Genomic DNA, 16901 nt, shown 5'->3' with positions numbered 1-16901 from the left:
AATACCTTGTATACACTTAGGCATTTATAGAATTACATAAATTCACCATTCTATAAATTTTAATGTGTTCATTTTTAATTCAATTATAAATTATATCAACAAACAAATATTGTTTCTGTATAGAGAGATAAACCATATATGATATTTAATTTTTTTGCTATCAAATTTGTTCCTCTTTGGATATTTTGAGAATAGTGACTTGTGTTAAAACAGGAGTTGCTACATTCAATATTTAACCAGATGTCTTGTTTTAGACACCATGTCCATTGTGCTTCTCCCTGAATTCTTGTGTCAACTAAAGCTTGGGTTTGCCTGGATTATTTCTTTCCTTTCTACTCCCCTACCCACAGCATTCCTGCTTTCTCCTTCCCTGCCTCTGCATGGGGGCAGGTATAGGCCTGTGCTCCCCAGTAGAAGAAAAACATGGACACACTGCAGTGAATCCACTGGAGAGCCATTAAGATGAACAAGGAGAAGCTGAGAACACTGGAATTGCTGTACCACAGGAAAAAAAGGCTCAGGGGATATTACCCATGTGGCCAGTTGGAGAGCACAGAGCTAAAACCTTCTCAAGGGCACCCAGTGAAAGGACAAGAGGCACAGGGCACCAATGGAAATGTAGGGAGGGCAACTTAAACATTAAAAAATCCTTGGTGTAATGGTGATCAAATACAGGAAAATTTGTTGAGTCTCCATCTCTGGAAATACTCAAAACCCAAGTGGACAAGTCTCTGAGCAACATCCTCTAGCTGACCCTGCTTTGAGCCAGAGGTTGGACCAGCTGATCTCCAGAGATCTCTCCTAACCATAGCTGCTGATTCTCTGGCTAAATGGTTTCTGTGCACTTTCCTCAGCTGGGAACACTGGAATCTGGCATCAGAAGTATTAACAGATACTTGGATTCATCATTATTTCTCTGTTGGCACTATTGTAGTCTCATAGCCCTGCTGGCTCACATGGAATTTCTGCAAGCTACAAGTGCTGGGGTACTTTTCTCCCTCTCTCATGACCACTTCTGGCATTCAGTCCTATGTAAAGCAATGGTTATTGCAGAAAGGGAAAGAAAATTCTGAAAACTTACTCATTTCCATATATTCTGGAGTCAGCCCAGTGAAAGGTTCCAAGATGTAGTCGAGATCCCATTGCTGAGGGTCCTTGGATTGGTCGGTGCCAATTTCCTTTACTTCAGTTCTTTCATCCTTCAGCTTCCTAAAGAGTTTCTTGAGCTTCCTGAGAAACAAAATTTCAGATTGAACTAAATCTGTTTTTTTTTTTCCCCTAAAAGATTTGGCCCATGTCTTTGCACAGCAACACAAAATTAATCCTGTGTTACTTTGGCACATCACAGGGGGAGTTTACACCACCCTGGGAAAGTTCAGATGTTGTTTATTGACAGGTACAAGCTACTGGAGTTGAATCCGGTACTTTATAATAATTTTTCTCTCTAGATGCATATTCCAAGGGGGTCTTCCTGAAGATCCTGGAACCTAGATAATATTAGTAATTATTACTCTCAAGAACAACATAGTGAGTACCTCTCTTTTAACAAAATGCAATATGTAGTGGTTTCATTCCACATTTTTACTACAGGCACACTTTCATCTCAATATAAAAATTGGGAACTTCCAGTATAATAGAATTTTAATGTCAAAGAATTGCCAGATGCTCATGGGTTGCGCAGAAAAGCTGCAGCTGCCCCATCCCTGGAAGTGTTCAATGCCAGGTTGGATGGGGCTCTGAGCAAGCTGGGATAGGGGAAGATGTCCCTGCCCATGGCAGGGAGCTGGAAATGGATGAGCTTCAAGGTCCCTTCCAGCCAAGGCCATTCTGTGATTATGGGATGTTTCCAAAAAAGAGGGTGCAAGAATGTACTGACAGTAGAAAAAGCAGTACCAAACATCGTCCCACTGAAATGGGGATCCAAATTTAATGACATTGACAAATAAATTAGAGTAAAATGAATGATTTCTAAATGAAGAGTAAAGTTCCCCCACCCTCTGTGGTATTTGAAATACACATGCATCAGCAACTTCAAGCTATTTTATACACTGAGAAGTTTCCATGGAAAACCACAGTAGTAGAGTGAGGTATTTCTTCACAATCAAGGCAGCAAAATACAGTCAAATTAGCATAAAATAGCCAGATTTATACTTATTGCATATCTTTCTTTTGCAGATGATATTTATCTTCCACAGAAATATACGGCACTATTTTACACTTCTTCACATATGTGCCATGAGTGGAAATCCAGACTAATTCCAATGAGGTGTTGCCAGTAGTGTAAGCAGGGCTCTCCCACAAAATCTTCCCCCACAGCTTGTGATAGTCTTTGAACTGTAGGTGTGTGGTCTGGATACAGGAATATTTGGGAGAAGGGGTTTTCCTTTGGACCTCCAGAAAAGCAGAACGACTTTCCTGGACCCTGGCTTCAGTAGCAGGGCAAGGCTGAGGAACAAAAGCTGGCAAACACAATAAAGACTTTTCTGTGTGGGTTTATTGCTTCATTCCTAAATTTGCACTGAGCCATGGGATCACTGTGTTCCCACAGTGACTGAGGAATTTCTGCACCTACCAGTGTTTACAGGACCCATTCCATTTCATCACCAGTATGGAGGAATTTGGGATTGGAAGACACTCTTTAAACAGGTCTAGATTGCATCAAGCCCTCTCAGATCCTGGATCATAAAGTTTCAGAAATCAACAGGACAACTCCTGGTTTTGTTTGAGGTAGAAGGAAGATGTAGCTCCCAAGTCTGATGGTAACATCATCAGTGCTTTGGCATTACTGGTAACCAGGACACTCAGATTGCACAGTTTTAATGAAAGGGTGGGGGTAAATTTAAAATGCTTCACGAGACAGACAGAATTAGATTAATCCTTTCAAAGACTTTTACCTCTTACATCATGGAAACTCAGCCATTTCAAGACACTAGATTCCCTTTCTCCCCCTCTGCCTTTATGGCAGCCAAGGGAACTTGTTGGTGACAGAGGTGATGTATCATTCAGAGGGTAGGAGGCTGGGGCAGGATTTAAAATAATCAAAGAATTCCCAGGATGTTCTTCCAACATATCTCAATTAATTTCCTAATGGGAGGGACTCTCAGAGGATGGTGAACAATAGATTCCAGACAATGCTAATTTCTGTTCCAATGAAATGATACAAGCTGTAAATGTCTCTCACACTTCTGTGGGTGGATGAGAGTGAAGATGATCTTGTTGTCACAGCACAGCAGCAGCTGAGATAAAATTTGAGTGTGTTTAGATGTGAAATCTGTGCACATGTGATCTAATCCTTCAGCTACAGCACCACAGAATCGAGTTCTGGAGATTAATACATACATACATCTCCCACGAGGATCTAGTAAATAAAACAATTGTGGTTGGTTTTAATGTTTATTTGGGAATACACCAAATCCAGAGCTCAGTTGCTCAGAATAATTTTTAATTTTTCATCTGGTTATCTCTAAACCAGGCATGATGAACAGCAACTTTAACCATTTGGAGTTCAGCTTTGAAGAGTGTTTGCATGCTTCTTTTTATGTTTTTTTGTTGGTTTTTTTTGAAAGATCAACTGAATGAAAGCAAGCCAAACCAATTATTTCAAATTTTCCACAAAAAACAAAAAGTACCTTTGTATCATATCCAAGCATGTGAAGTTTGAAACCAAGCAGAAATGTGTCAGAAAGTTAAAGGAACAGAGAAGAGGGATTTGCAGGATGTTATTCTCCAGCTATACAGCAATGGGCAGCAATAGGGCGATGAAAATGAGTTTTGCAGAACCCTTTATCTGTATTTATCATTGTGATTCTAAAACTGCGTATGCTTTTTAAATGCCTTTGTTTGAAGCCCATTTCTTAATTACCCAGATCAACGTTTTTAAAGAAAATTGACAGAAAAAGAGTTCTTTTAGCTTCTGATTTTTTTTTTTTCCTCCTGGGCAGCCCCCCACAGTGAGGAAGTGGTAAGTTGGCCCATTCAGGATAAGTGTCCCAGAAGCTTTGTGCTGAAGACGCTCATGCAGCAATGTTTCATGATTCCACACAGATCTGGGCAAAGAGGGAAAACTATAGAGCTGTAGAATAGCCATTATTTCTGGTTGTTTTGCCAGGGAATGTCAAAAAGCAAGGTGCACCCTTAAGGAAACTGAACAGCATGTGAGAAGAATCAATGCAGGATGAGAAAGAAAGAAAATTACCAGGTTTTTGTCAGGCTGTGTCTAGAGCATTTAAAAATTACACTGCAGCTTCTCAGAGGGGATTGGCACCAAATTATTGTATTAGGTAAGAGGTGGGAACATTGTTGAATTATGCTGATTGTAATTCCCAGTATAACCAATAAGCACTGCATTATGCACATTAACAAGCATCTGAAGTGAGCATAAAATCACTACCTGTCAATTACACTCAAGATTTTGAGAAAAAATATGATGAAAAGAGAGAAATCAAGCTCCAAGCGATCCTGGCTGGGCTGTAAGCACATGGTGATCAGATGAAGGCTCCTTTTCAAAAATCAGAGAGGTGATTCAACAGTTTCTCTATTGATGCAGTAAGAAGGAGCAGCTGGATTTGGGGGATCTAGGGGAAAGAATGATGATGAATGGGAAAAAATGAAAAATTTGTGGAGTGAGTGAGAGTGGAATAGATAGAGGCTGAAGAAGTGGGGCATCTGGAGGGCAGGCTGAAAGAAAACAGATGCAGGAAAATTACTTTGTTGGCACAAGTGTTTGTGTCTTCAGTGGCTGTACAATTGGGATTGTTCAGCCTGGAATAAAGAAGGCTCCAAAGGGACTTAATTGAGTCTTCCAATGCCTGAAGGAAACCTGTGGGAAAGATGGAAATAGACTATTGAAAGTGATGGAGTGCAGGAAAAGGGAGAATGGCTTCACACTGACAGAGAGCAGGTTTACATGGGATATTGGGAAGAAATTCCTTTCTGTGAGGGTGGAGAGGCCCTGGCACAGTTTGCTCAGAGAAGCTGTGGCTGTCCCATCCCTGGAACTGTCCAAGGCCAGATTGGATGAGGCTCTGAGCAACCTGGGATAGTGGGAGATGTCCCTGCCTATGGCGGGGGATTGGAACTGGGAGGTCTTTAAGGTTCCTTTCCAGACCAAACCATTCTGTGATTCCATTATTCTATGAATTCTTGCTAGAACAGAGATGCATGTGGAGGTTTTACATGAAAAGACAGAAAGCCCCTAGAATCCAGCTGCCAGGAACAAAGGATTATTTATAACAGGTGGGGTTTTAAGGCTCTCCTTCCAGCTGATGCTTTTTGATCTGTAGGATAATATAAAAAGGTGCAGAGAGAAAGCTAAACAGAAAAGATTCCTATGTTGAGTAGCTGGAGCACTTGTATCTGGACAAAAAGAAGAGCAGTGACCCAGACTCTTGTGTCCTTGCCTGTAATTTTCTTTCCTGCTTTTGGGAAGGAACACTGAAGATCCAGGCCCTCCTTCAGTCATATTCCTACAGTCAGTTCACATAAAGAAACACCTTCTCACATTCACAGCACAAGAACAAAGCAGGGGAAGAACAAAAGTATCTAAATTTCTTGTTCTCACACAAATTTTTGGTACAGCCATGCTTCCTTGGCACACTCAGATATCCTGGATTCTACAAGTTTCAGTTGTGTTTGGGGTTTATTGGTTTCTCAATCAGAGGAAAACTACAATAAAAAACAGGAAGAGAAAGAAAAAGGAAAAAAATCCCCACCCAAACCTTTAATTAAGAATAATTTAGTAAAGGTGAAAAACAACATAAGAGATAGTAGCTATGAAGGGTTGTATTTAAATGGATTTTATTAACTCTTGGTATTGTCATCCAGCATATTTAAGTATATTTTGAAGGAAGTGATGGAAATCGATGCTGAATAGAAGGGCCACAACCATGGCCTCGCTAAATTCAATAGTTTTGCTGTTCACTTCAATAGGGCCAGGATTTCACCCTAAGGGTTTAACACCAAGGTCAAAACCAGAGAGTAATAAAATAACCACATGGATGGGGTTTTTTCAGTAAGTTCAGAAAAGAAACAGAACTGAATAAAAAGGGTCTTAAAAGAACTCTCGGTTAAGGCTTTCAAGCCCTGCAGCCTTTTAGGGTCAATTCCTATGGCAACAGTAAAAGAATGATGGTATGTGATACATCTGAGTGAACTTTGGCATATTTACATCTGTTAAACTTGTGAATTCCAGCCCCATAGAACACACATTTCAGTTCAAGAGGGCTTAGTTTTCTATAATTCAAATCTTGTTGCATTTACCTAGCTGTTTTGCTATAGCTGGATGCAGAAATTAAAAAAAGAAATCATGCAAGGTTCAGGAGATCAGCAATTATATCTATCATAGTTGCGGCAGCAGTTTCTACAGAAACATTGAAGGAAAAGCAAGGATGTGTACCCAAAAAATGCAGGGCTGCCATCTGAATTTTCCATGCTCACCCGGTACTGACCATGGATAAAGCAGAATGAAGATATGGAAAGATCCTTTCCAATTCTTTCCAGTTTGGGGTTCTAGGAACATAAAGGATGACTGCTGCTTGGATCATCTACTTAGCAGTAGTTTTTGAGGAGAAAGAGAAGAAAATGGGATTTGTGATTTCTGCAAATCACCTAAAACGCCTTGGGTTTTTTGGTGAATCAAATTAAAAGATTTCCTAAAAAAAAAAAACTTGAAATCCTAAGACTTCAGTGTGGAAGAAAATGTTTTTTGATGAGAGTCATCAGATAACTCAGCAGAGAGGTGCTTCCACGTTACAGATGTGCAGGGGACAGCACCAGATTCTGAGGATCAAATCACCATTTATTATATCCCCTTCTGTCTCTCCACATGGAGAAGGTTGGTGGCAGCACCTGGACTCTGCCCACAGTGAAAATACAGGGAGCCAATGGAAGAATCTGTGTTATTCACCCCGACTCTCAGTCCCTCCAAAGAGGCACAAGGCAAGGGGGAATGAAAAACGCAGCTGCTGGTACCCTTGAGGAACCAGCCCAAACCAGTACAGTGGTCCATTCAGGAACAGGAGGCTAACTCTGATTTAATTACGTGCTCAGTTATTCTTCTGGTGCAAATAGGTCCAAGGAGAAGGGCCGAACCCTACAGACACACACACAATTTTCTTGGGAATGCAGACAAGCAAAGAAAAGCAGATATGTTTATTCCAATATGACAAGATAGCCCTGTGACTGAAATGAGGTATTTATCTAGGAAGGAGAGGATGAAAGGATGATTGTTTTTAAACCATTTTAAAAATTGAGGCCACAACAGTTTGTTAAATGAAGGGTGGGGGAGCAGATCTGAGGGAGAAAAATTAGATGAAATTATCACATTCTTTCACCAAAGGGAGGGAAATTAAAAATAATTGGACATGACTTTCTGTTTGGACTAGATAAACCCATGCTTTCATGAATCAAAAATAATAAATACAGTATTTGTAACATCATAAAATTCCCATTTAAAAAGTCCAGTAGCAGTAAGGTTTTGGAAGACGAAAAACAAATTACAGCAGGTTTACACTGAGAAAGCTTAAGCCTTCAACATGTCAGATATTTTAAGAATGATTTACCACACTTTTCTCAAAATAAAATGTAAACTCAATGAGATGCAGACACAAAACAGGCCTTCCTATTAAACTTTGACACAAGAATAATGAAGCCGTCCATAATCTACATCTGATTTGTTTGGGAATTTTCTCTCTCTCTCTATTTAAATTCCTTGCAAGAAAAAAAAAGTTCTTGCTGAGAAAAGGGAGGAAAAGGGCTCATTTGAAATATATTTCATATATTTTAATAATCGCTCCTCTTTATTTCTAGTTACATTCATCATGGCCTTATGCATGTGACCTGAAAGCTGCTGACACCAGAGTTGGAAGATTCTGCCTCATTTCAGTGGAGCTGAGATGTCTAAACCAGACTCTTCATCTCCAACATTTCACAGGCCACTGCCACCACAAAGCAAACCTCCCAAGAGGCAGGAGCAGGACTTTCTCAGTGGATTCTCAGTGCTTGAAGATCCCCTTGGCACTGGTGATTTTTCCTGCTGTATTTGGAGCAGGGAACTGAGCACTGAAGCAGTACATGGCAGAAAGGCACTGAGCTGTCAGTGTCTCTGCTTGCTCCTGCATCATCCCAGAATGACATAAAGGCACCTTGGAAACATGTGGATTTCATCCCCAAACCCATAAAATGGTCATAGATCAAGTAATAGATTTTAACATTTTTTATGGGCTATTGCTTTCCCCCACAATATCTCCCCTCCACTTTGTGCTAATTTGTATTCAATGCTGCTGTCCTGAAAGCTTCTCTGAAAACTCCCAGGAGATCTATCATACCTTTCTCTGGTTTCTAAAATTAATTTAAATCAATTATTTCATATATTTAATCATTTTCTTTAAGCCATTTAGTGCAGATATAGCAAATTATTCAACATAAAATACAACCAGATCATTTCACCACAACCGAAAATGTGATTTATCATCACATTCAATTGGAACCCACTGAAGGCAGTGGCAAAAGTCCCATTTATCTGAATAAGGATCAAGGCTTTGATTTACTGTGCCATAGGAATAACATATAATGGAAAAGGCCAGGATACATACGGGATTCCAATTTCAAAGAGATTGTTTTGAATCAGTTGCTTTCCAAGCATGATAATGCTCAGCTGAATGCAGAGTTCCATCAGACACCCTCCTGGAGCACACTGCAATTAAAAAAAACAGAGAGTGTGAAGGGATTTAGAGAATTAATTCAAAAATATCCACTTGGGAGAGCTGCCAGTGTCTCTATGTGCCCACTGTCCCTACCACCACTTTTTGTGAGATCACGGAGCTCATTGATTACTTCAAATCTGTGTTTGACAAGGTATTTCATCTCCTCTCATTAAACTTCATTATGGAAAATACGCAGAGCTCTGAAACAACTCATGGTGCCCTGGGTCTCCTATATTTCCTTTAAAAATATTTACTATATAATCAATGTAATAACGATAATGCAGGATCACCGATACTCTTCAATCTGATCTCTCCTGGGGGGGAAAGAAAACCTTCAATCTTGTAAAGACTTTTATGTCAGCTTTATTGTCAAACCTTGAGTACGTCTCTCAGCTTTCAAGGGAATACCGCAGCAATCCCCTTCATGAGAGGATTAAAAAAAAAATGTTTATAAGTTTAGCACAAAATGGCTCCAGGTTTTTAAGCTATTGAATTTGCCAAGCTTTCAGCAATCTGCAGAATGGGAAGGCAGATTCACACTTCCCGAAGGCCTCAACCAAACCATGGAATGTTTGTGCCTTAGTGCCCAGTAATAAAGCACAGAAATGGTGAAGCTTCACCTAAGAAAGACCATGAAACAGTCAAAACTGCAGAAAGAAAGAATATAAAGTTTCCTTAGATGGACACCCTGGGTTTTGCTTATTCAAGTTGAAGATTTAACCTCTTGTTTTAGCATGTGTTTTCTATTTTTCCCCTGTTGTCCGTAGTCCACTGAACATGGTACACATATTTCTTTGTGTAAAGGATTTTATTTGTAATTTGAATTTCATATGTACTTACCTCTTCCATCCTGTAACCTTCAAACACATACACATAATGACCAGGACGGCCAACAAACCTGAAAACAAAAATAATATATGAACTAGAATAAAAAAAGAAAAAGAAGCTAATATTGACACTATGATTTAATATAAAAACACAAAAATAAGTTAATTTTGAAATCAAGATTGTTCGTTTGCATTATTCAAAATATTTCAGAAGTTGCTTCTTAAACATGAATTTTCAAGGGCTCAGCATCTATTCAGCTTTGATTATTTCAAAGAAATAGGCCTCTATGAATGGTTTTCTACTACATCCGGATAAAATAATTTTAATAAATATTTTTCAGTGATAAAACAATATAATTAAAAACACCTCACTTGATTAGAGATGGCAAATATATCTGGGGACACATATCCTAGGTCACATTCTCTTACATGTGAATAATGCCCTGAATGGAATTATTTATACATCTGTACACAACCAAGACTTTTCTGGCTACACCAGGAGAAACAATGATATTGACTTTATTCAAACCATACAACACAAAAATATGGTTAAAAAAGAGAGAATTTGGTGACTTTTTTTCATTGGTGTCTTACAATATTTGCAACTGCTGGCAAAATGCATCATTCATCCTCAAATGAAAGGTGCTGGATAGGATTAGTGAAGAGTAGAGATTAAAAAATTTTACAGCCCCCAAAAGGAAGAGCAAAATGGTAGTAAACAGAATCCAGAGGATGTTTTAAACATTTTTTACCAAAGTTTTAGCAAATAATCATTTTAAGCTTCCCATTCAAAAGCATGTGGATGACTGGGTCCCAAAATAAAAGGATTCTGAGCCCATAGGAAGTCACAGTTATTTAGCAGGACAGCTGAATTAGCTTTTTGGTCAATCACTACATTTGCCAGTGGACTGTAGTTATTTCTTAATTTGATACGCGAGAATAATGCAAAATAATGTGAAAGTAATAGAAAAAAGAGCTCCATAATTTTAAATGAAATAGGAAGACCATTCTTTGCCAAATGATGCTTCAAGGAAAATTTGTTAAACTGTGGAAAGTTAAAGCCTGTAAGCACCACCATTCATTATAAAAACTACACTTTTTTAAAAAACCAAAATGAATTATTAACTTTAGATAAACCTGTCAGAGATATTTTTTCAGATCTGGCAAAGATGACCACTCCCAGGCCTTTGTGCTCATTTTTATACACAGATCCACTAATATAGATACATTATATAAAAATGCATATACAGAAATATATATACGTAAAGGATATTTATCCTACCTTCCTTTAAAAAAGGCAACATAAAAAATTGATGCATAAGAATTCACAAACTTTAGTAGGAATGCCTTCAAAATTAGTCTTTCCTCAAAAGTTTTCTCTGTTTTTGGTATTTCTGGGGAAAAAAAAAAGCAAACCAGAGAATGGAATCAGTAAGTAATATAAAACTCCCTGAATCCCCAAACATGTACAAAAAACCCCCAAACTTCAAACTTTGGGCTTCTATTAATTTTTATTTTGTACCTCTAATTTGTACCAAAGCCACTAGGTCTGTTACTGAGACCTGATTTCCAGAGATATTCAATTCCACAAAGCAAAAGCAGTATAAATTACTCTGCTCTATATATGGATATTAACATACACGAGTATATCTGCTACACAGTTACACAACTAAAATAACAAAACATTCATATTCTCAGTTGAGGAATGCTGAAAGCAAAGTACAAAGACTTTCAACCAGAAAAAAAACATCTTAAAAGCATCCTTAACTTTCCAGTTAGGAAAGTTAGTCCACAAGCCTTCTTTTCTCTGGTGAGACTTGAAATGTTTAATGCTAAATACAAGACTAAATACCTTTTTGAATAAGGTATTAAGTGAATTAAGTGCAAAAATAATGGCACATTTTTGTTACCAATTCACTACATATGTTCTGTATTTCAATATTTCTTGGTTTAAATATTTTCAGTATTCATTACTCTGTTCCCAGATTTATTTTCAATTTCTGTGGAAATTTTCTGGCAGCAGAAAGGACAGGTATAAGACAGAGGTTTTTCAAACTGATGGTAGAATCCTTTTTTAAAGATTTTATATGGGTGAAACCCTTGCATTTCTCTGCTTATCCTGAGCTGTATCTAATGTGAGAGAAGATAATTTTATGATTTAATTTATCATTCTTGGCTGAATTTCTGTGGCACAGGGAAAATGTGGAATAATAAGGAGATCCAGAGCTCTGGCTTAAGGACTTCATTAAAAATACTGCTGTACTTTTACGGTTTTGTTTCAGGCACAGTTTGAGTGTTCTGTTTGCTTTGCTGTTGTTTTGGGGTGTTTTTTCTTAAAAAAGCTGCATAATTATTTTAGCACTAAAGGAAAAGAAAAGCCTAATGAGCCCTCACTGCCTGACTTACTTTGTGATACTTTCAACCACATTTTCATAAAAGATCAGTGCACAACCTGATGAAACCTACGGCATAACCCACCTATAAGTATAAAAAAAGCTTAATTAAACCTTCAAACAATTTGTAGGTGATCCCATACACTGAATAGATCCGCAAGAGAAAAGATCAGGGCAGCAGGAATATCGAATAACAGCAGTGCAACTTTTCATTTGAGGGAGAAAAATCCTAAACTCTGCCTTACAGAGAACCCCCCCCCCCCCGCCATGGATGAGCTCAGCCTCTGGATGAACATTTACACACCATATATGGTCCCAGAGGCTCCCTCAGACATCCTATACCATAGCTGTAGAGGCATGTGTAGAATTTGTCCTCCAGCTCGTTGGGTGTGCTGCATGAGAAATGCATTCAGCCAGAATAGGTGTATTTGTAACAGAGAAAACTCCCTCATCCCAAAAAAAATTAAACACTCGGTGGTGGGTTGTTATGCCAAAATTAGGCAGCTGGAACTTTGCAGGTGAAGGGTGAGTTGAGCTAAGGGTGGAATGGGCCTTAGCTCTCCGAAGGAGCTGTTGCCTTTGCAAGGGACAAACACAAGTTTTGATTTTGTCCCTGTTTCACTGGTTCTTCCTTGGCCTCAAGGAAGCGTTGAGGTTGGTGAGGCCCTGGCACAGGTTGCCAAGATCAGCTGTGGCTGCTCCATCCCTGGAACTGTCCAAGGGCAGGTTGGATGGGGCTGGGAGCAACCTGGGCTAGTGGAAGGTGTCCCTGCCCATGGCAGGGGCTTGGAACGAGGTGAGCTTCAAGGTCCCTTCCAACCCAACCCAACCCAACCCAACCCAACCCAACCCGACCCATTGTGTGGTCCTGAGTTACAAGTGAACTGTAAATCTTGTCTGGCACCACCTGATTACTGAAGAGAATCTGGTCTTCCTGGGAATAGCAGGATACCATCTGCACTTTGGTTGGTCTGATCTGTGATAAAGGAGCATCAGTGCCCCACTCCACTGGGCCCACAGGAGTCCTGCTCCACCCTGTACGAGCTCTCTGTATTAATAACGACAAAAGTCCTACTCTTTTCCTCCTGACTGAGGAGGTATTGAGGCATGACTGTGATCCTATGATTAACCCAATTGCTATCAGTGCTATTCTTGTGCTTACAGATGTAGTTTTTTACCTGAACAGAGATTCGAGTGTACTTGGGCCAGGAATAGAAACTTTTGCTGTCAAGAACTACTCCTTCAGCCCAACAAGTATGTTCTTCAGCTTGTGGATTAAGTGCAGTGTGAAATGAGAATTGAGAATGTTTTTCTCTTCTCAGTAATGAGAGTTCACAAGTTAAGCAACATTTATCAGCATGCATGAATTGTAATTTTTTTAAACATTTTGTTTACATTTGGCATCTGAGCCTAGCGCTGGAGAAAGCTGCCTGAGTGAACTTTCTAACTCATGTAATTTGTAGCACTAGAGATTAATCTGACTGGGTCCTTCTTAAACAAAATATCTGATGATTGGTTAGGAATGCTGCCCTAATAATGACAGGATTAGAATTAAATGCAAAGTGACAGGGGGGAAATAATCAGCAACTACGAAATTATTGTTTCTTTCAAAGTTCAGCATGGTGCACATTTCAGAGAGATTTTTCTCCTGCACTTCCCAAAGAGAGGCCATGGTGGTGCCTAGCACTTCCCAGCTCCTGCCTAGAAGCTGCTGGAGAAATCTCATCTTTATCTTTTCCTACTCTTTCCATAGAGCTGTGTCATTCCTTAACATTTGTGCCCTTTCTTACCTGGGCAGGTGCAGTGAACAGAATTGATCAGGTCACACACAGTTAGCAGTCTGTCATGTGAAAGCTGAAAATCTGGGTACAATTTTGGCCTGAACAGTGAGCCTGAGCTCATTTATGCTACTAGAACAGAGTCCATTTGTGTAACCCTGTTACAATCTGCCCAAAGCCTGGTGCAAAACAGAAATAAACAAATGAACCCACTAAAGTGACAATTTGGAAAATTAATTGCTCTGTCTTAATTTCTTTCAAATACTTTAGGAATTTATTCTAAACAGGATCATACTTCCACAATTCAGGCTTGGACCTCTAACAGCTGCAAAACTGTAGTTTATAATATTCTTCCAAAAATAGGACTGAAAGAGATGTTTTCATTTGTGGATTTAAAAGTGTTTTAAGAAATTGAGAAGAAACAGAAGTCTGAAGAGTAACCTCATGTAAAGGTGCTATCAGTCAACATCCTTGGTCAAATTTATATAATAAAATAAAGCCCAGCCTAAACCCCTATTAGTAAACATCTTTAACCTAATGTATATAACAAATCAATACTTAAGGCCTAAAGCTCTATAGGAGTCAAAGGAATGACTTCTCTTCAACAGAAATAAATAGCCAGGCTTGCAACAATATTTTGATGTTTAAAATAAACTTTTAGAGTCCAACCACTAACTGGCGTAAAAATCATTAATAAAAAGTCCAGCCCAGACATGCCCCCAAAATGGAACCAAAAAATCATTTGAGCAGTAAGGAAATAGTTAAAACTTTCATCAGGGAAACAACATCAATGTAACTTTATCAGAGCCATCAACATTTTTTAAACAACCCACTGACTTTCTGCAGCTCTTAGCTTGAAGAGATACCTTCACAGGCCTGAGTGTTTTCACAGGCCCCACCCAGGAGGAAATACTCCTCTTGGACCCTCCTTGCACCCCCTCATGTCAATACATGGATTAATGAGGAATGTGGCGAGGCAGTTTTACCAATTTCTGTCAGCCATTTGGCCACAGCTCCATAAATTTCATCGAGGATGAGGACTACCACAAGGTTAATGATGACAGCAGTGGCAGTCACAGTCACTCGAACATTGGACCTGGTTGTCTCGTTTGTGCTGAAGGACAAGGCTGCTGCTGTCGTGATTCGGTACACGATGACACCAAACACTGCTGAAAATGCCAGCATGATCTGCAAACAATTAACACATGGATTAGTTCAGCCTGGAAACAGAAGCTTTAGCTGGGAGGTTGGGTGTGTTCCATGAATTGGCATCACAGGGCTGTTTCTTAGTGCGAGACAACATGCAGGTGATCGAAATAAAAGACTCTCCAGCAAACAGGGGCATAAATAAGAAATAAGGAAATTGATGCAGCACTCCAAACTGGCACAACAATTCAACTGACACAAGATGATCAGGGGGCTGGATGCTTCACAGCATGTCTCATGTGAAGACAGTTTGAGAGAGTTGGATGAGAGTTGAGAGAGTTGTCTAGCCTGGAAAAGAGAAGGCTTCAGGGAGATCTTATACCACCTTTCAGCATCTAAAGGAGGCTTATAAAAAGGAGGGAAAGTGACTTTTTACATGGGCAGGTAGTGGTAGGAAAAGAGAGGATGGTTTTAAACCAAAAGAGGACATTTTTTGTTAGATATTAGGAAGAAATTCTTTCTGTGAGGGTGGAGAGGCCCTGGCACAGGTTGCCCAGAGAAGTTGTGGCTATCCCATCCCTGGAAGAGACCAAGGCCAGGGCAGCTGGGGCCCTGAGTGTCCCGATCCAGTGAGTGGCATCCCTGCCCCTGGTAGGGAGTTAGAATTAAATAACCTTTAAGATCCCTTTCAACCCAAACCAATCTGTGATTCTTTTATACTGATTCCATGGATTCCTGCAGATGGGCATGTCCATTCTGATTAATGGACACATAATACACACATCATTCATGCAGTGAAATTTGGGTTCAAAAGCAGGAATTAAGTAAGATCTTTCATCTGACAATAGATTAAGATAGCTTGGACCGAAAGGCCTGTATTTATGTGCAGTCAGATAAATGGGCTTTACTGGCTCAAACAGCTTCACCTGTGCCCAGCAGAAGTGCCAACTTACAAATTAAAGTTATTATTCCCCTGTTTTTATTCCTTTTAGGCTGGCCTAAGCAGGGTTATTATGCTTCACTTTACATTTGTGTCCCAGAAATCACTTGGTATCCCTGGCATTCTTCATAGGCCAGCTTTGACCCATGAGATGAGGAAAGCTGGCCCGGCTACTTAAGATCAAGTTCCCACAAGAAGAATTTGAATTTCACAGGGTTGTGGTATTCAGTTAAAAAAAAAATCTAAACCAATCCACAATGAAAAAGAAATCATTAAACCAATAATAAAAATAGCAAATTTTCATCATCACAGCACAAAAGGGAGAGAAGGTACATTTTTCCCTTTCATTTTTGCCTTTAGCAAGAATTCCAGTGTACATTCATTATTTTAGGTAAAACATCTTGAGATCATCAGATGAAAGAGACTACCTCAATGTGAAAGATTAGACTACTGCAATTATTAAAATGGGCCTGGGGGCCTAGATTCAAAACACAGGTTTAAGGAAATTTAACAGTTCATTTTAATGATCCAGCAATAGTTTATTGAATTCCTGTATGCAGGGGAAGGTTGTTGCATGAAAAGGAACTATTGCAAAAGAAGCACAATAAGAATCAGAGTTAAATTATTAAAGGTTGAAGGTGAAAACTGGGCACACTTTTATGAAGAACTAGTAAATATACTAAGAATTAATTATTTGGAGAAACTCCTGGAGTTTTCAGATGAAATTGTCAAATATGTTTTGTCAGCAAATAGTAATAGTTAGACCTAGTAAAACATCTAATTTTACTTTTTAAAGAACTGTTTCATTAATTTTAAATGAAATGTAGGTTGAATGATAAAAGCCTGAACCTGAAACAGTTTAAATGAAAACTTTTCAAATTACATAAAATATTATTTCCTTTGGTTTTGTAGTTTTCATTGTGTCAAGGAAACATTTCTAGTTTCTATATCTATTTTTCTTTTGACTTACCTACCAAATGAACAGACCATAAAAAATCACATTCATGCTGAACTACGTTGCTGTGACAGAAGGGGTGTAGGAACACAAGAACCATAACTTTTTCCTTGCTTCCCGATAACAATCACTAGAGTAGAAAGTAAAATCCCCAACAAAG

The 16901-nt window shown here is 39.1% G+C and overlaps 1 protein-coding gene across 1 annotated transcript in view; it reads right to left on the bottom strand.

Annotated features, from left to right (window-relative positions):
* ANO2 (anoctamin 2) overlaps nucleotides 1–16901 on the bottom strand; it is a 148990-nt gene that overhangs the window by 16260 nt on the left and 115829 nt on the right. Inside the window, exons 16-20 of the mRNA XM_066568424.1 lie at nucleotides 14687–14888; nucleotides 10812–10923; nucleotides 9543–9600; nucleotides 8592–8692; nucleotides 1082–1230 (exon numbers count right to left, since the gene is read on the bottom strand). Coding sequence (XP_066424521.1) covers nucleotides 1082–1230; nucleotides 8592–8692; nucleotides 9543–9600; nucleotides 10812–10923; nucleotides 14687–14888 — 622 coding nt within the window. The remainder of the gene's footprint in view (nucleotides 1–1081; nucleotides 1231–8591; nucleotides 8693–9542; nucleotides 9601–10811; nucleotides 10924–14686; nucleotides 14889–16901) is intronic.

The sequence above is a fragment of the Molothrus aeneus genome, chromosome 32 (assembly GCF_037042795.1).
Source record: "Molothrus aeneus isolate 106 chromosome 32, BPBGC_Maene_1.0, whole genome shotgun sequence".
In the NCBI taxonomy this organism is placed as follows: domain Eukaryota; kingdom Metazoa; phylum Chordata; class Aves; order Passeriformes; family Icteridae; genus Molothrus; species Molothrus aeneus.
Note: the sequence above shows the minus strand (reverse complement) of the source record. Positions and strands in the feature narration are given on the sequence as shown.